We start from the raw sequence: 25,013 nt of genomic DNA on the forward strand, positions 1-25,013 counted from the left end.
TTCAATGCCGTAAACATATTTCATCCAGTTTTTCTCAGTCTTACCCCACCCCAATGCCAGCCTCATTCTACAACAGTGGCACCATATAGCATTTGTCCCTTTGTGACTGAGATACCTCACTCCAGAAAAAGTATTTTTTGCCGCCCATTTCTATCCCTCTCTGTAATATCATACCGCTCAATACATCAAAATGCTACAGTTAATTAGGACCAGGAAAAGTCCTGAAATGTAATTCTTACTAATTCAACAAAAGGTATTAATGGTGTAATGTTCTAAGAGTATTTTCCCAAGGTAATGGCAAGATAAATATGCAAATTTCATTAAGACTTTAAAAAAATTCATTGACAATATCTAGGTCATCATGAAAGCCTACTTTTGGGCAAACTGGAATTTTTACAGAAAAAAATATATATGAAGGGTAAAATAGAAACATAAGGAAATCTTAATTCTATGTTAAAGATGTTTTAAAAACACAATCTCTTATCTATTGGAGAATAATTCTATTTTTAAAAGATCAAATTCACTTCTTTTGATTCATTTAACAAATGTTTAATGAGTGATTCAAGTTTAGTAATAGCAATACAACAAAGAATAAGGACAACTTGGTTCCTGGCATCCTCAGGTTTTAAGAAAATGGTCCTGAGAGATCAAAAACTTCACAGCCTCTAACCAGTGTAACATGACTTTAAACGGTGGTGCTGGAGAGGAGTCCTGAATATCCCACGGACTACCAAAAAAATAAACAAATCTGCTGGGAATAAATGCAGCCAGGGTGCTCCTGCGAGGTAAGAATGATCAAACTCCATCTCACACACTATGGGCATATTGTGAGGGGTCAGTTCTTGGACAAGGACATTATGTGGGGAAGGGAGAGAGTCAGAGGAAGAGAGGAAAATCCTCACTACGATGAATTGATAAGGTGACTGCAACAACGGGCCCAAGTATATCAGGAATGCTGAGGAATGTGCAGGATTGGGCAGGGAAGAGATCAACTCAATAGCTCCTAATAACAACCAGTCACTAAATATTGGTTAGGACCAACCTCTGTGCACAGAGAAGGAGCTGCATGGTCTGCCTGAGTTGCAGAGGTGACACGGGTCACCAATGGAGTGCAAAGCCATGGGATCAGAAAGAGTGAACACACAACATAAAGTGCAGAAAGGAGGAAAAGAAACTTGGGAGTAGGGACAGGAAGTAGAATCAAAGCCTACTCCTTGGGACGTCAAACACCCATATTTAATTTGCAAGTGGTTAATACAAACTCTTATGATGACATTCCCAGAGATTTTACTTTTAAGTAATTACCAGTCAATGAGGAATAAAAACTGAAGATTACCTTCTTTAAATATGTTTCATATTAATGTCTGTTAAGACTCCATTTAAAATTATACTATTTCAAAGGGACCTTTGGTGGCCTAGTGGCAAGAAACTGCTGCAATACCAAAGGTATGCAGTTCAAATCTACCAGATGCTCTGCTGGAGAAGGAAGGGCAATTTCCTTCTGGGCCAGTCGTTTTCAATTCAATGGTACACAACAAGAAAAAGAGAAAAAAGAGAGAGGGACGTTGAAAATGGGGGAGGGGGGAAATTAGAAAACAAATGTTTGTACAAGAGTGAGAAAGTTGGAAACAGAAAAAAAAATAAAATTTTACTGTTTCACTTTTTCCCACTCTTTACTTCCTGTTCACATTGCAGCAAGCTGTGAAAAGGTAGGACTCAGAGGTGTCCACAGGTCCTGTTCTCCACAGCAAATGAAACCAAACACATGTGATGCAATGAGCTCTGTAAAATGGCTCTTCATCCACTGTCAACCATTTCATGATTCTAGCCTCTTCAGTGATGCTTGAATTATTTATTGTATGAAGGAGATAGGATTAGGGTGGAATAGCCCACTAGCAGGTATCACTCAAGGTGCCACCTTTATTTCTCACAGACGTGTTTTTACAAGTCCTTGGTTCTTCGATAAAGGCATGCTTCTGGAATGTTCGCTTTGTACATAACCTGATTCAGCTTCACCAACAGCCAAACCTAGGCCTGATATTTAACAACTAACAGCCTCAGCAAGCAGACTCCTGGTCTCTCCTCCACCAGTCTCTGCAACCATATTCATCAGTTCACACTCTCCACAATCCCCTGAGAGTTTTCCAGTTTCTATGGGACCTTCCAGTGAACCACAGAACCCAAAGAAATAGATGGGAGAGTGAGGACAGGAGGATGGAGGCATAATTAACGTCAGCGATGATGGAGTGGTCCAGCAGGGTGGACATTTGGAACATGGTTAACCTCTGTCTTATAGGAACTTATCTTGTGCTAATCATTGTAAATGAAATTATTTGGGCACACAATGTGATTCCTTTTTTAAAAAAATTCATTAAATATTGAGTGGATACAAATGAATATTTTTCCTAAATTTTTTAAACATTTAAAAAATATTTTCTTTTTAAAAAAAATGTTTATGAGGTTAATTCAGTGAAACTTATTTAAGAAAAGGACTTTGTCATTGGGTTTGAGGCTCCCTAGAGGCCATTCCCAGTGCTTCATGCCATGTGACCACTGCCCAAAAGTTTCCAATTAACACCTTGCAGCTCTTCCTTATTTTATATACAAATTGTTATTGTTTTATATGGTTTTTAATTTCACAGACAAGAAATCACAATGTTTGTGTGTGTGTGTATATATTTGTACACCCCCCTGTACTTGATGTGATATTCCTACAGGTGATCTATGTGGTGTTGGGTGTTGTTGTTGTGGTGTACCACTGAGTCAGAACTGACCCATGGTTGACCCTCCACAAGGTTTTCAGAGGCATTTTAAACACACAGAAGGAGATTGCCCATCCTTCTCCCACAGAATAGCTGATGGATTTGAACTGCATGCCTTCAGAAATAGAACACAGCTCCTTACCAATAGGCCACCACAGTTCTACGTTGTGTTGAACTGTAAGCAGCAACCTGATTCATTTCTGCCACCGTGTAAATGAATTTGTAGTGATTGTAAACAGGGCTCAGGGCCAGGAGGCCTTCCATGTATTGGACACAGGGCCACATTGAGTCAGAACTAATTCAACAGCACCTAACAACAACAACAACGTACTATTCCATTATGTGAATATACCAACATTTTCTTACCTAATTTATTACTGTTGACTACTGTTTGATATTTAGACTTTCTTTAAATTTGAGGTCTTTTTTCCAGCTGTTTTGCTGTCAGGCTGCTAGGAACAAGCTTGAACATGCCTGCTGATGCCCACGTGTCATTCCTCTGGAGCATACGCACAGTAAGAGAACTGCTAGGAATGCAAATGTCCACTTTACCTCACTGCCACCTTTATCGTTGGCTGGCATTTTCTAGGAAAGTACAGATTTACTACAAATGGAACCCTTGGGAATGGAAAGATCTTAATTACCAGATTACAACAAGTTGTCTTCTCCCTGAATATTATCAGTTTACATTTGTACCTACCACTCACAAATGCTACATTGCTCCACAGCCTTATCCACATGCCACTGTGCAAGGCACCTATTCATTCTGGCTTATCCCATTAAAGTAGAAAATTATTTCCTTTTTATTCTAACTGGTATTTCCCAAATTATTAAAGAAGGGGCTCTGGTGGACTAGTGGTAAGAAACAGTGTTGCCATTCCAAAAGTGGATTCAAATCCACCAGCCACTCTGTGGGAGAAGGATGGGCAATCTCATCCTGCGCCATTTACTGCATCAGAAAACTTGCTGGAGGGTCAGGTAGGAGTCGGTTCCAACTTGATGGCACACAAGAACAACACAAGAATTATTAAAAGGGCCAGGTGGCTTTTCTCATATTTATTTTCTCTTCATAAAATAATCTGGTTTTTTACAATTTGGTTCCTTGGTTTTTTCTCTTTGGTTTCTCATTGTGTGTGGTGTGCACGTATGTGGTATACTGACATGGATGTGTATGAATTGTTATTAAGGGCCGTCAAATCTGTTCCAATACTCTTTTTTATATATATTTTTTTATTTATTTTAATGAACTTTACAGAGATTTTTTATTTCCATTCATTCATTGTTGCATTTTTCTCCCTGTCCATCCCACCCCTCCCCCCAGTTCCCTCTTCTCTTTGAAAAGTAAAAATTCCTTCATTGGTATACAATACCCCTGGCTTCCCTCCTCCTCCACCCAAGTACACTCCACTATGCAAACATCATTCTGGACTCTTGTCATACTCTTTACAATAGAACAAAACCCTGCACAAACCTGTGCCATCCTCACCACCTCTGATATCTGCAGTCACTGCATCTATCTATCTTTTTAAGGGGCTTCCTCTTTTTTGCTGACACTTCACTTTTCCAAGCATAATGTCCTTTTCCAGACTAACCCCTCCTGATACTATGCCCAAACTATGTGATATAGTCTCAAAATTCTTGCTTCTGAAGAGCACCTTGGCTTTACTCCTTCCTAGAAAGGATGCTTTGTGTTATAAACCATCCATGCTGTATTCAATATGCATTGTTAACAGTGCAATTCAAAGGCCTTGATTCTTCAGTCTTCCATTTTTACCATTGAATTTTCACATGGCTATTCCAAAAGGCAGCACGGAATGGCAAAGCAAAGAAGAGCTAGAGTCAGAAAATCAAAAGGGCTGAACTCGTTCAGCATTTCTTAAGCTCAAGGAACTGAAGAACAAATTCAAACCTAGAGTTGCTATAATTAAGGATGCTTTAGGCAGAATATTAAATAATCCAGAAGGTATTAAAAGAAGATGGAAGTAACATACTGAGCCATTGTATCGAAAGGAATTGGCAGATACAGAAGAATTTAATGAAATAACATTTGAGCAAGAGCCTATGGTGATGAAGGAAGAAGTTCAAGCTGCTTTGAAGGAAATAGCAAAAAATAAGGCCCCAGGAATAGACGGTATACCAATTGACATATTTCAGCTAACAGATGTTGCCCTGGATGTGCTCACCCAGTTGTGCCAAGAAATCTGGAGAACAACCACTTGGCCAACTGACTGGAAGAGATCTATATTTGTTCCCATTCCAAAGAAGGGTGACCCAGCTGAGTGTGGAAACTACAGAACAATATCATTGATTTCACATGCAAGCAAAATTCTACTGAAGATTATCCAAAAATGACTGGAACATCAGCAGAGAACTGCCTGAAGTCCAGGCTGGGTTTAGAAGGAGTCGTGGTACTCGGGATATTGTAGCTGATGTTAGATGGATCTTGGCTGAAAGCAGGGAATACCAGAAGGATATCTATCTGTGTTTCATTGATTATGCAAAGACGTTTGACTGTGTGTATCATAACAAACTGTGGCTGACTCTGAGAAGAATGGGAATCCCAGAACATTTAATCGTGCTAATGAGAAACCTATACTTGGACCAAGAGGCAGTCGTCAGAACAGAGCAGGGCAACACTGAATGGTTCAAAATTGGGAAGGGTGTACACCAGGGATTTATCCTATCTTCATACATTTTCAATCTGTATGCAGAGCAGATTATCCGGGAGGCTGGGCTCTATGAGGAGAAGTGTGGCGTCAGGATTGGTGCAAGATCTATTAACAATCTGCGTTATGCAGATGACACAACCCTGCTTGCGGAAACTGAGGAGGACCTCATGCACTTGCTGAAGAGGGTAAAGGACTGCACCCTTCAGTATGGACTGAGGCTCAATGTCAAGAAGACAAAGATTCTCACCACTGGACCAATTGGTAGCATCAGGATGGATGGCAAAGAGATTGAGATTGTTCACAGCTTCAGTTTGCTCGGCTCCATGGTCAATACTCTTGGCACCAGCAGTCAGGAAATCAAAAAACGTATTGCGATGGGAAAGTCTGCTGTTAGTACTAAAGTACTCAAGAGTACTCAAGTACTCAAGAACACCGGTGTTTCTCTGGAGACTAAGGTGCGCCTGATAGAGGTCATAGTCTTTGCAATCACTTGTTATGCATCAGAGAGTTGGACAATGACTAGGGAGGATAGAAGGAGAATTGATGCCTTTGCGCTGTGGTGCTGGAGAAGAGTATTGAATGTACCGTGGACTGCCAAGAAAACAAACAGATTCATCCTGGAGAGGGTTAAACCAGGCTACTCCTTGGAGGCGAGGATTCTGGACATGTTGTAAGGAGAGACAAGTCCTTGGAGAGGGACATCATGCTTGGTAGGGTGGAGGGACAGCGCAGGAGGGGAAGGTCCTCCATGAGGTGGATTGATTCAGTGACTGGGGTAATTGGGATGGTTGTGTCAGAGACAGTGCGACTGGCACAGGATAGAGCAGGGTTTAGAGCTGTTGTACATAGGGTTGCTATGAGTCACAAAGGACTCAAAAGCACACAACAACAACAACAACAACATGAAGCAACTGAGAATACCACGGCTTAGGTCAGGCACATCCTAGTCTTTAAAGTGGCATCCTTCCCTTTTAGCCCTTTGGAGAGGTTCTTGGCAGCAGATTTACCCACTGTAATAAAGGGTTTGATTTCTTGATTTCTGTTATACGTGTTGATGGTGGATGTAAGTAAAATGAAATCTTTACAACTTCAGTCTTTTCTCCATTTCTCGTTAAGTTTATTGGTCCAGTCATGAGGATTTTTGCTTTCTTTATGCTGAGGTATAATCCATACTTAAGGCTATGGTCCTTGAGCTTCATCAATAAGCACTTAAGCCTTTTTTTTTCTTCTGCAAGCAAGGTTATATCATCTGCAGCAAGATTATATATCATCTGCATACTACATTGATTGTTACTGATCAGTCGGCCCACAGTTCTAATAGTACATTCTTCTTGGATTAAATAAGAATTCTTGGCAAACAGACTGAATAGATATGAGGGAAAGGTACAACCCTGCCACACACCCTTGTTCTGCTCAAATGACCGCATCTTGGTCTATATTCCGGTTCTGAATAAACACAATTGACTGTCTGGACTTCTCATTCTTCTCAATGTCATCTGTAGATTCACACATTATGATCCACGTAGTCAAATGCTTTGGGAGACTAGTTACCTAGAGGTAAGAAGCTGTGCTGCAATCCTGAGGGCATGGAGTTCGAATCCACCAGCTGCTCTGCTGGAAAAGGATAGGCAATCTCCTCCCATGTGATTTACTGCCTCTGAAAACCCACTGGTGAGTCAGTTTGGGGTCTGTTCTGATTCAATGGTACTCACCAACAACAGCAACAATAGTCAATAAAATAGGAGGTAAACATTTTTATGTTATTCTCTGCTTCTAACAAGGATTAATCTGACATTAGCCGAGATATTCCTCAAACCACGGCCTTCTCTTAATCCAGCTTGAATTTCTGGCAGTTTCCTATTAGTGACCTATTCCAGCCCTATTTTTTTATACATATCTTCAGCAAAAATTGATGACTGAGATATTTCACACAGCAAAATTTCCAGAAGCGTCACCGTGTTATGTAATGTTTTATGAGTTAATTGGTTTTTAGTACTGCATAATATTCCGTTGTGTAAATATACTATAGTTTTTGTATCCATTTGATTGTTGATGGGCCCTTGGGTTGCTTTCATCTCTTTGCTATTGCAATGAAAATCTAACTTTTCTTTAACTTTTATTAACATCACAATTAAAATGTAAAAAAAAAAGTTAAGAAAAGAATTTACCTGCATGTAATATTGATGATATTGTTTGATAGTTTCTGCAAGCTGTTGGGTCATCTTTTAAAAAAAAAATTGGCACAAATATGGCAGCTGGTCAAGATGGTGACTTCCAAACCACTAAAGACAAGTGCGCCTTTCTCATTGTGTTTTCCATATCTCCAACTGTCCATCCAGCGCTCATCTTTCTGTGTTACACCCAGACACTCTCCTCAGCCTGAACCTCTAATTTACCAAGTATCTATTCTATGAGCCAAATTTTAGTATTATTTTGTTTAGTTAGTAGAAGTTCTACTCAATGTTTTTCTAGATCTTCCTGGCATTTTACATTTATTTAAGTTTCTAGTCTTCTCTGTTTTTCTTTTAAACATACTTATACAAACATGAAGGAGCCTCGGCTGCTAACTGAAAGATCTGCAGTTCAAAGCTACCTTACACTGCAAGGAAGAAGGATGTGACACTCTGCCTCTAACATCTGCTGTTGTAGTGGGGTGTCACTGAGTCAGCTAGGACTCACAGCGCACTATAAACCACAACTCTGAACCCTTCCTGTCCTGTACCATCCTCACTATTTTGGAACACTTGAGTCTATTGTCACAGTCACTGTGTCAGTTCATCTAGTTCAGGGTCTTCCTCTTTTTCTGACCCTTCACCTTTCCCAGTGTGATGTCTTTTTCCAAGGACTGGCCCCTCCTGCAATGATCAAAATATGTGAGATAAAGAAGGATGCAGGTCACACTTCCCCCAAGACAAACGTGTTTGTTCTTTTGGCAGTCCATGGGATATTTGGTACTATTCTCCAACACTCACTGCAAAGACACCAATTCTTCTTCTGTCATCTTTGTTCACTGTCCAGCCTTCAGATATATTACAGAGCAATTGAGAATGCCATGGTGTGGATCAAACATATCTTAATCTTCAAACTGATGGCATTTTTGTAGAACATAGCACTTTGGCAAAGTCCCTGGACAGCAGATTTTTCCAATACAACATGTCTTTTGATCTTTTAATAGGTGCTACCATGGGTGTTGACTGTGGATACAAGTAAAGTGAAGCCCTTGACATCTTCAGTCTAGTCTCCATTTATTATAATATTGTCTATTAGTCCAATGGTGAGGAATTTTTTGTTCTTGATGGTAAAATGTAATCCATATTGGAAGATGTAGTCTTTGATATTCTACAGTACGTATTTCAAGACTTCTTCACTTTCTGCAGCCGAGGTCATGTGATCTGCATGAGGCAGCTTGTTGATGAGTCGTCTATTCTTATACCATGTTCTTCTTCATATACTCCAGCTTCTCCAAAGAATTCCTAAGTATACAGATTTAATAGGTATGGAGAAAGGATACAACCTGATGCACACCTTTCTTAATTTTAAACCATGTGGCCTAGTGCTAAGAAGCTGGGCTGTAATTCCAAAGGGAAGTGGTTTGAATAGAACAGCTGCTCCACGGGAGAAGGAAGAGCAATCTCCTCCTGTGCGATTACAGCTTCTGAGAACCTGCTGGAGGGTCAGCAATGGGTTGCTTCTTACTCGATGGCAAACAACAACAACAGTGTTTCCTTGTTCTGTTCAGGCAATTTCTTTTTGATCTATGAATAGGTTTCACATGAGCACAATTAAATGTTCTGGGATTCCTATTCTCCTCAATGTTAACCATAATTTATTATGCTTCACACAGTGAAACGTCTGTGACATACTACAACACTGAAAATCATATCGTCAGTTCTACTCTACTGTATAGGGTTGTTATGAGGTAGAATCTATTCAGTAGCAGCAGGCTTAGTCTGTTTTTTATTTACACAGACAGGATTTTTTTTAGGGAGCTTTGATGGTTTATTGCTAAGCACAAAGTTATGTGATTTGAATCCATCTGCTATTCCACAAGATGAAGGTGGACAGTCACTTTGTGTGTGATTTACTGCCTCTGAAAATGCCCTGGAGGGTCAGCTATGGGTTGGTTCTGTTTTGTGCTGAGTCACTTGCGACTCATAGCGACCCTATGTACAACAGCCCTAAACTCTGCTCTTCCGTGTGCCAATCGCACTGTTTCTGATATACCCTTCCCGATTATCCCAGTCACTGAATCAATCTACCTCATAGAGGGCCTTCCCCTCTTGTGCTGTCCCTCCACCTTCCCAAGCATGATGTCCCTCACCAAGGACTGGTCCCTCCTCACAACATGTCCAAAGGATGTTAGATGGAGCTTCAGAATCCTTGCCTTCAAGGAGCTGCCCAGTTTAACCCTCTCCAGGATGAATCTGTTTGTTTTCCTAGCAGTCCATGGTACTCTCAATACTCTTCTCCAGCACCACAGCTCAAAGGCATCAATTCTCCTTCTATACTACCTAGTCATTGTCCAGCTCTCTGATGCATAACAAGTGATTGATAGTACACAACAACAATAAACAGGGTTTTAGGTGGTGGTGTTTTTGAGTTGAGCATGACTCATTGATGACCTTATGAATAAAAGGCCTGAGCCTCTCTACACCTATCAGTTGATAGAGTTTCTGGAGGCATGTTGTTTAGGAAGTGGATGCCATTTGTGCTTCTAAGCCTGTCATAGTATGCTACTGTTGTTATGTGCCATTGAATCCCCTGTGATGTATAGAGACCCTATGTACAGCAGCTCTGAATCCTTCCCTGTCCTGAGCCAGTCTCACCAATTCTGACACACCAACCCCCATCGCCCCAGTTACTGTATCAATTCATCTTATCTGAGGCCTCCCTCTCCTGTGCTGTCCATCCACCCTTCTGAGCATGATGTCCTTCTCCAAGGACCAAGCTCCTCTGGCCACAAGCCCAAAGTAAGTGAGGCAGAGCTTCAAAATCCTATCCGCCAAGGAGAGCTTGGTTTCACCCTCTCCAAGACAGACAGATTTGTTTTCTTGGCAGGTCTTTAGGTAGGATCCCATTTATGCAAGCTGACAAGCACAAGAAAGAGCAGACCAAAAAGAAAAGAGCAAAGGAAAAGAAGGAGCAAGAATGGCACAAAAGCCAAGGGGGAGAGCGTCCTGTAAGAGCATTGTCCATTACACACACACACACACACACATTGTAAATATTTTTCTTATTTCAGTGAAAGTTGCTGGTTTCAAGAAACTGGCATCAGGAAGGCAGCAAACCACTTTTCTGGAAGACCTTTGTGGAACTCTCTGGAAAAGGAGCTTTTTGCCATCTCTTAGTCTCCAGATGCTAAGGCATTCATTGTGTGTACTGAATTTAAAATATCATTTTAAATATCTACCCAGAATTTAAAATATCATTTCAAAAACAGTCAAGGGAAAGTTGATCTCCTGAAGGCTGAATACAGGGCTTATGACTGGATTACTACAGGAAAGCTGAGATTTGTAAGTGTCTTGCAGCTGGAATTCTATTCAAACACACAAGAGCGCTTACAAGCCCTAGCCTACTGTCATGTGAGCAGAAACTGCATCTTCTTTCAATGATGATGAATTTGTGGTTCACAGTAAAGCTTTCCCTCAAAGGGGAGCCCCGCCTTTATGCTCCAGGGATGGATTGCAAGTAAGAAATACGTGCACAAGGCTGCCGCTGCTCTGCTGCTCTTGTGAGGTGGGAATCCAAACGGGAGGAATGAATAAGCAAAGAGTAAGCCACAGTGAAAAGGAGAATGATTTCCTGAATAGTAAGGAAAGTACACTTGAGGCAGAATCTTCCTTCAGTTAAGGTTTACTATTAGATCCTTAGCTGTCAGAGATGGTCGGCACACACACACTCCCATTTAAAAGTCTACATCATTTGCAACATTTACCAAAGATCTTGGAATGTTGAGCTGTTTCCTGCTACTTAAAAAATCTTCCCAGAAATTTATGCAAACAAAAACTTCACATTTGTTGTAGAAATGTAATTTTTGATAGAAATATAATTTAAACACATTGGTTCCATCAAATTGGTTCCAGCTAACTGCAGCCCTCCATCAGCTTTCCAAGGCCGTAAATCTTTACAAGAGCAGCTGGTCCATCTTCCTCTCCCAGAGCAGCTAATGGATTTGAACTGCTGACCTTTTGGTTACGTACTACCAAATCAAGGCTCCTTATGGGACTATAAAGCTTACAAAATGTCATTTTTCTACTCTAGATACCAAGGAAGCCTTAAGGTAAATGCTTAGATGAATTACCTGAATTCATTTCTTCATTAATTTGTTGTTGTTGTTAGGTGCTGCCAAGTCAAATATGAACAACAGATCTGAATCTCTGCTATTTTGTGCCATTCTCATCATCTCTGACACACTGGAGCCCACGGCTGCAGGTACCGTGTCAACCCACCTAGCTGAAGGGTCTTCCTCTCTTCATCTTTCCAAACATGCTGTCCCTTCCCGAGGAATAGCCTCACCATCTTTGCCTCCAAGGAACTCTGACTGCACCTTCTCCAAGACATATCTGTTCATTCTGTTGGCACTCCATGGCACATTCAGCATTCTTCTCCAACATCAAACTCAATTAGCAACATGCAAATCATTGCCATCCTAGCTGCCATTAATTTAGTAAATATTTATTATACAGATTATAAAAAAAAAGACGCTATTTGTAACCTAGACTAATGCAGATTTCCAATTCTTAAAGGAGTTCAGAAATTTTGAAAATTTAAGTTTGAAACTTAAATATATTCTTAAAGGAGTTAGACATTTCTGGGGAATAGACAAGCAAACTAGCAATGATAGTACAGTAATATACGCAGGCATAGATGCACAAGCATGTCTATGTTCGGACAGAGAGAAGTGAATCTGAAGAGTGTGTTTATTTGATGTACCTGGAGAGAGTATGCAATTTAGGACCTGCAGAGGCTCAACGACAAGGCAGCAGAAGGGTGGCATACCCATCCATGATGGACAGTGAGAAGGAATTTCCTGCCCGTGACTCATAAAGTTGATGTGAGTTAATTTTCATTGTTAATAGATGCTACTAGGCTGGCTCTATCTCACAGCGATCCTATGTACAACAGAACAGAAAACTCCCGTGTCCCGCACTATTCTCATTATCTTTGTTACTGACCACTGTTGCAGCCGCAGAGAGAGCTCCGGCAGCCTAGTGGGTTAGAAGTTGTGTTGCCAACCCAAAGGCAGGTGGTTCAAATCAACCTGCTGCACTTTGGGGAAAATGATGGACAATTTCCTCCTGTGAGATTTATAGCCTCCACGGAAAACCCACTGGAGGGTCAGCTATGAGCTGGTTCCAAACTGACAACAAGTCTTGTTTTATGTTTGTTTGTTGTTTTGTTGGTGTTTTATTTGTTTGTTTAAGTTATAGTCATTGTGCCCATCTAATTCGTTAAAGGACTTCATCTTTTTCACTAACTACCAAACCTGACGTCCTTCAGGGATTGGACCTTCCTGATAACTTGATCAAAATATGTCAGAAAAGTTCTCACCATCTTCATGTCTGAGGAGCATCCTGATCATATACAATATGAATACATGCATTCATCCAAGGCAGATCTCTCTTTATGCTACTTTAATACAAAAAAATTCTGGTAATAGTGAGCATAGATCAATGATGATTAATTTGAGAAAACACAATAGATAGAAATGATTGTCTAAACAATGTGAATGAGGGAATGTGTGAAATACAACGTACATGAATGGAACAGAACATATATGAATTTTGTATGCAAACTAACAAAAAAATAAAGATATATTTTTAACACTATGAAAATGTGATGTTAAACTCACTGAAGCTAATTTTTAAAAAGAAAAATAAACATTGGTATATTTAACTGAAAATATGTTGGCTAGGGCCAGGCTAATTTTTTATAGGTTTGCATATAATCATTGTGTTTTGATCAATGATAATTAGTTCTAGAATATATAATTTATATTAATTACTGCATAAAAACAAAAGCCAGGTTCATTTTTGTTCTCAAAAGAGCACCTTTGTTTCTGAAGACTACAGAGACATTTTGCAGCAGATTTTCAAAATTCAATACATAGTTTGACTGTTAACTTTCATGGGCATTGATTGTAGATCCAAGTAAAATGAAATCTTTGATAACATCAAGTTTCTCTGTTTAGTTTGATGTTATTTATTGTTCTGGTTTTGGAGATCTTTGTTTTCTTTATGCTGAAGTGTAATTTATAGGAGAGACTGAAACTTATGATCTTGATAAAGGTCATAAAATTTATGATCTTGATTACTGATAAGTAAGGACTTCAACTCTTCTTTGTTTTCAGCAAGAAAGGTTGTCTCATCTGCATATTGTAACATGTTAGTCTTCTCCTGAACCCAATGCAAGCAACATCCTTACATCTTCCAACTTCTCTGGTTATTTGCCCAATGTATAGACTGAACAAGTAAAGTGAAAAAATGTAGAGCTGAGTCACATCTTGCCTAAGTTTAAACCATACAATGTCCTCTTGTTTTGTTCAAACAACTGTCTCTTGGTATATGAACAAATTCCACATGAACACAATTAAGTGTTTTGTAATTTCTATTCTTTGTAATGCTTTCCACAATTTATTATAATACACAGATTCTAAGGCCATTGCCTCATCAACACAGCACTGGTAAACGTCGTTCTGGAATTCTCTGCTTTCAGATAAGAGACATCTATCGTTAGTAATTATATATCTTGTTCTACTTTCTCTTCCAAATTTGGCTTGAATTTCTTGCAGTTTCCTGTTGCTGTCTTGCTGCAACAGTCTTTTTAAGTACCTTAAGGAAAATTTTACTTGCTAATGATATTCTGTAATAATCTCCACATTCCACTATACCATCTTCCTTTGGAACTGGCATGCAGAAGAATCTCTTTCAGCTTGGCGGCCAGATAACTATCTTCCAAACTTTTTGGCATAGACAAATAAACACTTCACAGGCTGCATTTACTTGCTGAAACATCTCAACTGGCATCCTGACAATTTGTGGCATCTAGGGTTTTTGCCAACGCTTTCAGTGCTGCTTGGAGTGCTTCCTTTAATACTATCAGTTCTTGATCATATGCTACTTCCTGAAATGACTGAACAAAGACCAATTCTTTTTTTTTTTTTTAAATACAGTGACTGTATATTCCTTCCATCTTCTTTGGAAGCTTCCTGCATCATTCAATATTTTTCCCATGCTGTCATTGTTTTAGGTGACATCAAGTCACGTCAGGCTTCATGCGTAACAGATCAAGCACACTGTACCAGAGAGTCGGAACTGACCCATAGCTGACCTTCTGGTGAGTTTTCAGAAGCAGTTAATTGCACTGGAGGACACTGCTTCTCCCATGGAGGAGCTGATGGCCTTGAACCATGTGCCTTCAGGATTGCAGTGCAACTTTTTGCCACTGCGTCACCAGAGCTCCTATAACAGATCAAAATCTTGCCCAATCCTGCACCATCTATGGTTTTTGTGTGCTGTTGAGTCAAATCAACTTACAGCTGACACTCCAGTGGGTTTTCAGAGGCAGTTAATCACATGGGAGGAGATTGCCCATCCTTCTCCCACAGAGCAGCTGGTCAATTTGAACCACGTGCCTTTGGGATTTCAACACAGCTTCTTGGCACTAAGCCACCAGCTCAAGACAGAGCAGGGTTCAGAGCTGTTGTACATGGAGTCACTATGAGTTGCAAGTAGCATAATGGCACACAACAACAGTAACAAATATCTATATCTAGCTAGCTATTTATCTATCTATCTATCTATCATCTGTTTATCATCTATCTATCTATTCCAGAGCAAGTTTGTCTCTGACATCTTTCCTGGTCTTTCTTTTCTGTCTTTTTATCGATTTATTTGTTTCTTCATGTATCATACCCTTGATGCTATTCCTCAGAACAACTGGCCCTTGGTCACTAGTGTTCCATATACCTAATCTATCCTTGAGATGCTCTTTAAATTCACGTAAGATATACTTGAACTTGTATTTCTCAGTGAATTTTAAAATTTTAAGAACATAAAGAACTATTCTATCCTCAAATTTAAAGCTGGCAGGACAATTCTACTGACCAAAACAATGACATCAAATAAATACCAGACAAAATTGTGATGACACTTATAATTGCTACTAATTATTAAATAGGATTGTTGTGTGGCATTGAGTCAGAACCAATTCATAGCTCACTCTCCAGAGGGGTTGGGGGTTTTTAACACTTTTCCTTTTTTTAAATTTTCTTTCTTTCTTTTTCTTTTATCTTGTGTACCATCAAATCAGATCTGACAGGCCCAGGAAGAGATTGCCCCTTCTTCTCCAGCAGAGCATCTTGTGGATTTGAATGGCATGCCTTCGGGATTACAATGCAGCCTTTTTTTTTTTGCTGTTGGGCCACGAGAGCTCTCTTTCAGAGGGTTTTCCAAGGCAGTAAATTGCACAGGAGAAGACTGCCCATCTTCTTACCATGGAGCAGGTGGTGGATTCAAATTGCTTGCCTTTGGGATTGCAGTTAGCTTTTTATCACTAGGGCAAACACAAATCAAATTGGCCTCCTTGTAGACAAGGATTTTGAATGTGGGCATATTGCCAGAAGGGACCAGACCCTGGAGAAGGGTCAGTGCATGAGAGGAAGACCCTAGATAAGATATATTGACATAGTAACCATGGCGGGGGTGGGCAGGTGTATCAGAGAGTGAGACTGGCTCAGGACAAGGCAGGGTGAAGATACTGTTCATAGGGTCACTGTGAGTTGTAGTCAACAACGACAACATTAAATAAGGAGATCTAGCTGTCCAGTGGGTAAAGAGCTACACTGCAAGCCCAAAGACAGGCGATTCAGATCCACCAGCTCTCTGAGGAAGAAAGATGGGCAATCTCCTCTCAAGTGATTTACAGCCTGGGAAAACTCACTGGAGCATCAGCTATGAATCAGTTCAAGCACAACAGCAATGAACACACAAGTGAGTGAGTAAATTCTCAAATGCTTGATGCAGGGCTGCCACAAACCTTCAATTTGTGGGGGAGAAACCAATAACAACAACAAAACACAGCATCCAACAAGGCAAAAGTGGAACAAAGTGAGGTGGGCGCTGACTCATGCTTGCAACAATAGTTATTTGTTTTCTATTTGCATTCTAAGGCATGTTTGTGACAGTAAATCAGTATCTCTGACTCTGAACCCCTGCCATTCCTAGATTTCCTAAGGCTCCTCACTCAGAGAATCACTGGCAATCACGTCTTCCCACTTTACCTCAATGCTGTTACTGCCCTCCTCTTCTGGCCAGTTCAGCACTGATGCCTTAAGGGAGAAAGGTGGGATTTAGGGGGTGGGGGTAAATTCCTCTCTGCTTCTTGAGGGCTCAACATTGACGTCTTAAGAGATAAAGGTAGTAGAGACTTGGGGTTCCCTAAACACAAGCTCCACAGAGACATTAATTTCTAAGTCTGTAGGGTTCCTCATGCTCTGTCCACTGAAACGGGGTTGGTGCCCAAGCGCAGAATGCCGAGAACACAGTGGGGGCTTATATCTGTGGGAAGACATGAAGTCCAGAAAGACTGCTGAACTCAAAGATGAAGCTGGAGGTGAGGAGGCACCAGACTGTACAGGACCTCAGAGCTGGAAGCAAAAGGCAGGCCTCTGACCAGCAGGGGCAGGCCCTGGCACTATCGCCAAACCAAGGCCACAACACCATGTGACCAGGCTGGAGCAAGGAACATCAGAGTGCTCCACCCACCTCCCATTTGAATTTAGGAAGACTCCTGCTCTCAGAGGCAGCTCTGGTGGCCTACTGGATAAGGAGTTGTGTTTCCAACCCAAAGGTGAGCAGTTCAAACCCACCAGCTGTTCCACTACAGAAAGAGGTCTAGAGAAGGGAAAGAGAGGCAAGACAATGCATAAAAGTGAAGAAATAGCTCTAAGGGACCCAACATTTTAATTAATTGAGTATTTGTTTCCACAGAGACTCCTTCAGGTATGAAAGTGTGACTTACCCTTATAAATCCTGGATTGTTGTTAGGTGTCATCAAGTCATCTGTGACTCATAGTGACATTAGCTCTGAAACCTGCTCTGCCCTGAGCTAATCTTATCATCTCCAACAGAACTAAATTTCTCCAGTCACTGAGTCAATCCATTTCATCCTGAGCTTCCTCTCCTACACTGTCCCTCCATCCTTCCAAGCATGATGCCCCTTTCCAAGGACTCATCCCTCTTGGCCAGGTGCCCAGATCCCGAGTTACCCTCAGGAATTTTATCATGTTTTTAACCTTCATCCAGCACATTAGCAGGAACTGTGCACTCAGTTGTCAGTTAGCCAGTGAGAAGACAGCTGCATTTTTGGCACCTCTAAGCAATGGTGTATATATTACAAACTATTATACTATCATGTTTTAGGGTAACTTTGGTTAGGCCAGTCAAAGAACAAATAGAATATGACACAATCTTTGCAATAGTGGGGTTCTCTCAAGGGAATACAGGCACAAATAAAGTAGACACAGTAGTGCAGAAACTTTGAACAAACTCATTGTTATCACATCTACCTTCTCTCCACCAACTGAATTCCACCTTCTTCAAGGTCTGGCCAGGTGTCCCTTATTCCAAAGGATGAGCCTTCCCGTCCTCTTTATCCCAAATGACCAGCACAGATTCTAACTCAAGGTCTAGAGTGTGACCTCTGGGCTGCCTTTTTGACTTTGCACCTTTGGTCTGTCCTGCAAAGTTAGATCTCACTTAAGGTGTGGGAAAGAAGCAAAGACATGTTACTAACAGGCCATCCAACCCACGGCCATCAAATCGCTTCTGACTCTTAGTGACCCTCAGTCAGGTTCCTAATGAGTGACTCTTCATGACAAGAGATTGTCTGTTCTACTCCTGAAGAGCAACAGTGGATTTGAACTGCCAGCCTTATAGTTAGCGGCCCAATACATCCCACCACCCTACTAGAGATCTTTATTAACAACAGGAGGCTTCACAACTTAAATGCCTTGATGATAATGCCATTTGTCTCAAGAGCAAAGTCTCTCTTATGTCAAACAAACCTTCAAGAATCTGTAAATGCTCAATGTCTAAGGCCTTACTAAATTAACCTTTAAAATGCAAATATTTGCCCAAACCACAAGGAAGGAGCTACCAAGTCAGCTGGTGAGAAATAAGTACAACACAGCAACCACAGATGAACGAAGGTGCAGTGTCTTTGGAAGCACAACCATGACAATGGCAGCCCATCAATGGAAGGGCACCTGCTAGTGCAGTTTCACTTCCTGCTCATTCCATAGACTTCTACGCACTGATATGTCTACAACCCAGGAATGCAATGACTTGGGGCCTGGCTGACAAACCATGACGTAATCCTCCTGGAAACGGGTTTTAAAATACCTAGAAACATCCACAAACGGAACCAGCTGGGACATACCTGGGGCGTCTCTGACTGGGTCCTCCGAGCCACCATCAGTAAGAGCTGCTGTTGGAGAGTGCTGACGGCAGGGTCCCCCGAAGGTGGGTCTTGACTCTCAGAGGTTGTGGTACTGGATGAACTGATCCGCACCTCCCTGGACGGGAGAAGGGAAGAGCTCTGGTCACTTGTTAATCCTGGGACCCACCACTGTACAAAGACGCAAGAGTATTAGCTCTATTACCTAGGTAAGCAGATGATGAGCCTTCATAGCTCAACACAGGTAATGAAGAATGAAAAGTTATACACGTGAGGTTGCCTTTGGGCATAAGGGCAGCCACCTCACACATATTCAAACCACTTTCCAGGATCGAAATGAGCCAAGGACAGGTGGGTAGGTAGATGTATGGTGTCCTCAAGATGACATCCTTCACTCTCCAAATAATTAAAGGGTGAGAATGCAGAGCACCAGTTCTAGCCTTATTTGGGGTGACAACAATAAATAGGGACTTGATAATTCCAAACATTCAAATCAGAAAGAAGCAGTGACTATTTAACATATCTGTGATTCCCCTGCCCCCATCCCTCTCTTCTCATCACTCCCCACCATGCACATACCCTAAAGCAAGAACGTACATACTACATGAAAGAAATGGGCATGCTTATGGCGAGTTCTGGGGGCCCAGTGATAAGAATTGCCCTGCAATCCCAAAGACACACAGTTCAAATGCACCAGCTGCTCCACAGGAGGAAGATGGACAATCTCCACCCATGTAATTTATTATTTCTGAAAACTCTCTGGAGGGTCAGTTCCAACTCGACCATACACAACAATAACAACATAGGTTTATTGAGTTCTCATGATGTAATTGGTAAAGAGCTGCACTGCCAACCGAAAGGTACATAGTTCAAATCCACCAGCTATTCCATGGGGTAAAGACAAACACTCACTTTCTGTGTGATTTACAGCCTCTGAAAACCCACAGGAGGGTCAGCAATGACTCCATTCCTACTCAGTGGCACATAACAATAACAAATTTTGCTCACAATAGGAAGCTCTGATGGCCTAGTGGTAAAAAGCTGCACTGCAATCGCAAGGGCGCCTGGTTCGAATCCATCAGCTGCTCTGCAGAAGGATGGGCAGTCCCCTCCCATGGGATTTACTGCCTGTGAAAACCCTCTGAAGGGTCAGTTTATGGGTCAATTCTGACTGAACAGGATGCACCACCAACAAGAGTAGACTGAACAGCATACAGATTGAGGGCCATTGTTGTTGTTGTTGTTATGTGCCATGGAGTCAGAAATGACTCAGCTGAGCCTCTAGCAGGTTTTCAGCAGCTATAAATCTCACAGGAGAAGACTGCTCATCATTCTCTGAATATACTTATTGTTCTAATCATGTATAGAGAGATAATATTTATATCAACAAAGTCTTTTAAAAAATCTCAGTACTTGCTGGCATTATGTTTTCTTTGCCTCAGAAATCAGGAACTAGGACACACTCCCCCCCCCCCATCTTCCGCCACGCGGCCTCCACCTTTTAGCAGACAGCACTGTCTGGAATCACAACAGCCGTAGCTAACAGAATTCTTGCTAATCACTTATGATCATATTCAATCATCCAAGATTGTGAGCTACAAAACAGACTAGGTGACCTGCTGGCCTCAGAGGCAAACACTGGAGAGCTTCTGACGATGAGAATAACCCTATTCCTGGGGCAGGGCTCAGCCTTGGGATGGAAACAGAACTGCTGAAGGATGTGAGTGTGGAACAAAGGTCAGCTCGGGTTTAGGGAGCCAGGGAAGCCCTTGTTATTAAAAAGGAAGCACGATCTTCTTTCTCTTCACTTTTTATGCTATTTGATAATCAGAGCTGCAGTAGGGACATTGACCTTATAGAAGCCAAGCTGGGGGTCCACACCCCAATTACAGTAGAGTGACACTTGGGGAGAGACAAGTTTCCTGAAAATCTGACTGAGCCTCTGAATCAACCAATCCCAGATGGATCAGACCTTTGAACTTCATATTTTCTGAGGTAATGTGTCTTCTTTAACCTACTTTGAATTGAGTCTTATGTGATTTGCCTTCCAAACCATTCTCAGATTCCTCAAGGGTGTTCCCTTGTTTATAGCTGCTGTCAAGTCATCCTCAACTCATCCGGACTCTGTGAAGAACGGCCCTGAACCTGGGGCAATCTCACACCATCTTCACAGTCTCTGCTATGTTTGAGACCATCGTCAGTCACTGTGCTAAACCATCTTGTTGAGCTTCTTCTTCTCTTTATATAACCCTCCACCTTTCCCAGCATGCTGTCTTTTTTCCAAGGACTGACCTCTTCTAACAACATGTCCAAAATATGAGAGAGATCCTCCCCGTCCTTGCCTCTAAGGAGCACTCTTATTACACTTCCTCCAAGACAGACTTGTTCTTTTGTCAGTAATTGGATATTCAAGACTTTTCTCCAACACCACAATTCAAAGGTATCAATTCTTCTCTCTCCTTATTCACTGTCTAACTTTCAGATGCATACGAAGCAACTGAAAATACTACGGCTTCGATCAGACACACCTTAGTCTTTAAACTGACATCACTGCTCTTTCTCACTTTGGAGAAGTCCTTAGTAGATTTTCCTAATGCAACATTTCTTTTGATTTCTTGACTGATGTGTTCATTGGTGCTTATTGTGGATCCAAGTGAAATGAATATGTTGACAGTTTCAAACTTTTCTCCATAAGGATTTCTATTGTCTTGATATTGAGGTGTATGTAGTACATTTTGAAAAACGGATGCCCAAAACTGTAAACATTGCAACAGATAAATCACTTTCTGCTTCCTTATTTTTGTATTGCATAATAAATTTGCTAACAGCTTTTTGAGTCTTTTGTTTTCCTAACTTTTTACTCATATATTTATAAACATACAAATACTTATTCTATATGAACAGTGTTAAAATATTTCCACTATTTAACAAAACACATGGTTTTCTGCGTTTTTCACAGAACTTACAATTTATAACTTCTCTCTTACAGTATTCAAAACGGCTTCCTTTGAAAGAACTCTAGAAAATACCATATATAATAGTAGCTTTGGCGGCTTAGTGGTAAGGAATTGTGCTGCCGATCCAAAGACAGGTAATTCAAATCTGACAGCAGCTCTGTTGGAGAAAGACAGACAATCTCCTCCCATGTGTTTTATGTGTTGTTGCTGTTGTTATGTGCTGTTGAGTCACTTGCGACTCATAGCGACCCTATGTCAACAGCCCTATCCTGTGCCAATCGCACTGCCTCTGACACACCCATCCTGATTACCCCAGTCACTGAATCAGTCCATCTCATAGAGGGCCTTCCCCTCCTGCATCATCCCTCCACCCTCCCAAGCATGATGTCCCTCTCCAAGGACCTGTCCCTCCTTACAACATGTCGAAAGTATGTTAGATGGATAGCCTCTGAAAATCTGCTGGGGTGTCAGCTATGAGTCAGTTCCAACTTGACAATACATAACAACAACATGGAAGAGGAGAGTTTAAGAAATGTTCCAAATAGAGTAAATACATGGAGGAAATTTGAAAACTTGGCCTTCCCATCCTTTCATTATTTGGATGTTTGCTCCTTACAGGGTGTTCTTCCTTTCAGTCTCTGATAGGAGTGCAGTACCTCTCCCTGAAGCCCCTGAATGGCACAAATGTTCAACACGCACTTGTCCTCACTGAAAAGATAGGAGTTTGGCTCCATCTAGAGGCGCCTTGGAAGAATGACCTGGTGATACACTTTCTACTAAATCAGCGACTGAAAACTCTGTGGGGCCAGTTCTATCTGACCAACGTGGGTTATCAGGAAGTTTGGAGGATCTGACATCAACTGTTGCTTTGAGAGTTTTTGTTTGCCTTACTTTGTCCCTAAAAAATAAAAAGATAAACCAGATTTATACAAACATATCCATTCAAATTTTTCTGCTTCATACAGTAACCACTAAGCACTGTAATCCAGTCATTTTAAATGTTGAATTGTTGTTATTGAGTCAGAACCGGCCGCTAGCAGCCCCTCTGGTGGGTTTTCAGAAGCAGTTAATCACACCTACAGAAAAGACTGCCCATCCTTCTCCCATGGAGCAGCTAGCGGCCTTGAACTGCATGCCTTAAGGTTTGCAGTACAGCCTCTTGCCACTAGGCCACCAGAGCTCCTTTGAATACAATGTGATTCAAAGAGTCTCACAGATTCCTAAAATGCTAACCCTCAGCCATCTATATCTGCTGCACTGCTTGTAGGGAATGGTTATAAGTGGGCAGCGGTGTATAGGAAGTAAGTGATTATATACCCAAGCCTGTAAACCAATAAATCTATTGACAAATGAGATAAACGGAGGATGGCCCATTATAGGCGGTGTAGCAAACAGCTATTTCATACCAGGCTGCTCCTGCTAACGCTTCCGGCTAGGAGATAAGAGGGAGCTCTGGTGGCCTAGTGGATAGGGTGTCGTTCTTTCAATTTATAAAGGCTGGTGGTTCAAATCCAAATGGCTCCATGGGAGAAAGATGGGCAATTTCCTCCCCTGTGATTCACAGCCTCTGGAAACTGTTGGAGGGTCCACTATGGGTTTGTTCCAACTCAACACAACTCAACAATAATAAAGGTGTGTTTTTTTAAGAAAACTAGAGTTAAAATAATCCGTTTACTTTTTTCATGTTACTCAGCACATTTGTGCTTGGCCCTGGCTCTAGAACTGGCACGTGAAACAAGGGGACAGTTCAACTCACTGCGTGAGAATCAGAACCAACCCACAGCAGAGCCTCCAGAAGAGTTTCAGAGGCAGTAATTACAGGGGAGGAGATTGAAAGTTCCCTCTCCTTCAGAGCTGCTGGTGGATTTGAACTGCATAGCTTTGGGTTGGCAGCACAGCTCTTTCCCACTGAGCTCCTTACAGTAAGGGGCGGGGAAACTAGATATTTCCGATACTGTACATTTCCATCCATCTCAGCGTCTACAAGTAACATAATTAAAAGCAGGTGCTTCTAGATCTTCACCCTGAAGTGGAAGGAAATTCTTGAAATTCCTCCTCTTCCCCAGAACGCCCAGCTTGAAGGCTGCCTGCCCCACCTCGCCAAGAGGGCAACTCTTCTCCTGCCAACGCTCCCTTATCTGCAGGTGGCCTTAGAGGCAGGGCACAGGAAGTACCATGCAGAGGACAGCGTGTGACAAGTTCAACGTGGTGCATGGCTAAGCATAGGTAGACTGTTCTAAAAATGATATTCTGTCATTTAGAACATTTAATTGTGACTTGAGTGAAACATTCACAGAGCATATTGTGGGGTTTTATCACTCACTCATTTATGGATAATTTTATTTCATAAAATTAATCACAATCTACATGTGTCTGATCGCCTATGTATACTGTATTGTTCTTCCTTTCATTCATTTTAATAAGTGTTCATTGTCTGTTAATTAATCTTTTTACTCCCTCCACCCCTACCTCTTCCTGGTAACCTTACTAGATCGATTTGTTCTGATCATAAACTTTCCTCCGGCTTTTCATAACAGTGGTCTTATATAGTATTTGTCCTTTTGTGACTGACTTATTTAACTCAGAATCCTTTTAAGGAGGATTCTTAGCTCAAAGTCTTTACTTTGACATTTAAGCAAAAGTCTGAGTGAGAGAAAGGAGGGAGCAGCTGGGAATGTGGACAAGGCTTCCAGGCTGGGACGTGACCGCCACCGTGTGGTCCTAGGGTCCACAATGGAAGCTCCCTCCGATCCTTATATATCCTCCAACTTTGTATCTAAGTGAAAATTCATCCTGTCAAAAAATGAAGTAAGAACTACAGTGGAAGAAATAGGTAGTAAGTATTGGAAAAAGGAGGGAGAGGGAGGCTTAGACATTTGTTGTTGTTGCTGCTGCTGTTGTGTGCGGTAAAGTCAGCAACCCATAGCTGAGTCTCTGGCAGGTTTTCAGAGGCAGTTAGTTAATCACACCTGAGGAGACGGCCCATCTTTCTCCTACGGTGGATTTGAACCACACGCAGACTAATAGAAAGGGCAACCTAGGTAGAACTATCAAGTATGGAAATACAAAGGAGGAGGAACAGTTGTAAACAGACCTTAGTGATTGGAACATGGAATGTGAGAGCCATTGAATGTAGGAAAATTAGAAATTGTTAAGAAAGAAATGGA

At 41.4% G+C, this 25,013-nt stretch overlaps 1 protein-coding gene across 1 annotated transcript in view; it reads right to left on the bottom strand.

The window, feature by feature from the left end:
* The window catches only part of PCNXL2 (pecanex-like 2 (Drosophila)), a gene marked incomplete at its 3' end in the record, with an annotated part of 223,138 nt that overhangs the window by 122,812 nt on the left and 75,313 nt on the right, over window positions 1–25,013 (bottom strand). Inside the window, exon 9 of the mRNA XM_006898055.1 lies at window positions 18,872–19,007. Within this exon, the coding sequence (XP_006898117.1) occupies window positions 18,872–19,007 (136 nt within the window). The remainder of the gene's footprint in view (window positions 1–18,871; window positions 19,008–25,013) is intronic.

This window comes from Elephantulus edwardii, unplaced genomic scaffold, assembly GCF_000299155.1.
Source record: "Elephantulus edwardii isolate Elephantulus edwardi_28Jun2011 unplaced genomic scaffold, EleEdw1.0 scaffold00218, whole genome shotgun sequence".
Lineage (NCBI taxonomy): Eukaryota > Metazoa > Chordata > Mammalia > Macroscelidea > Macroscelididae > Elephantulus > Elephantulus edwardii.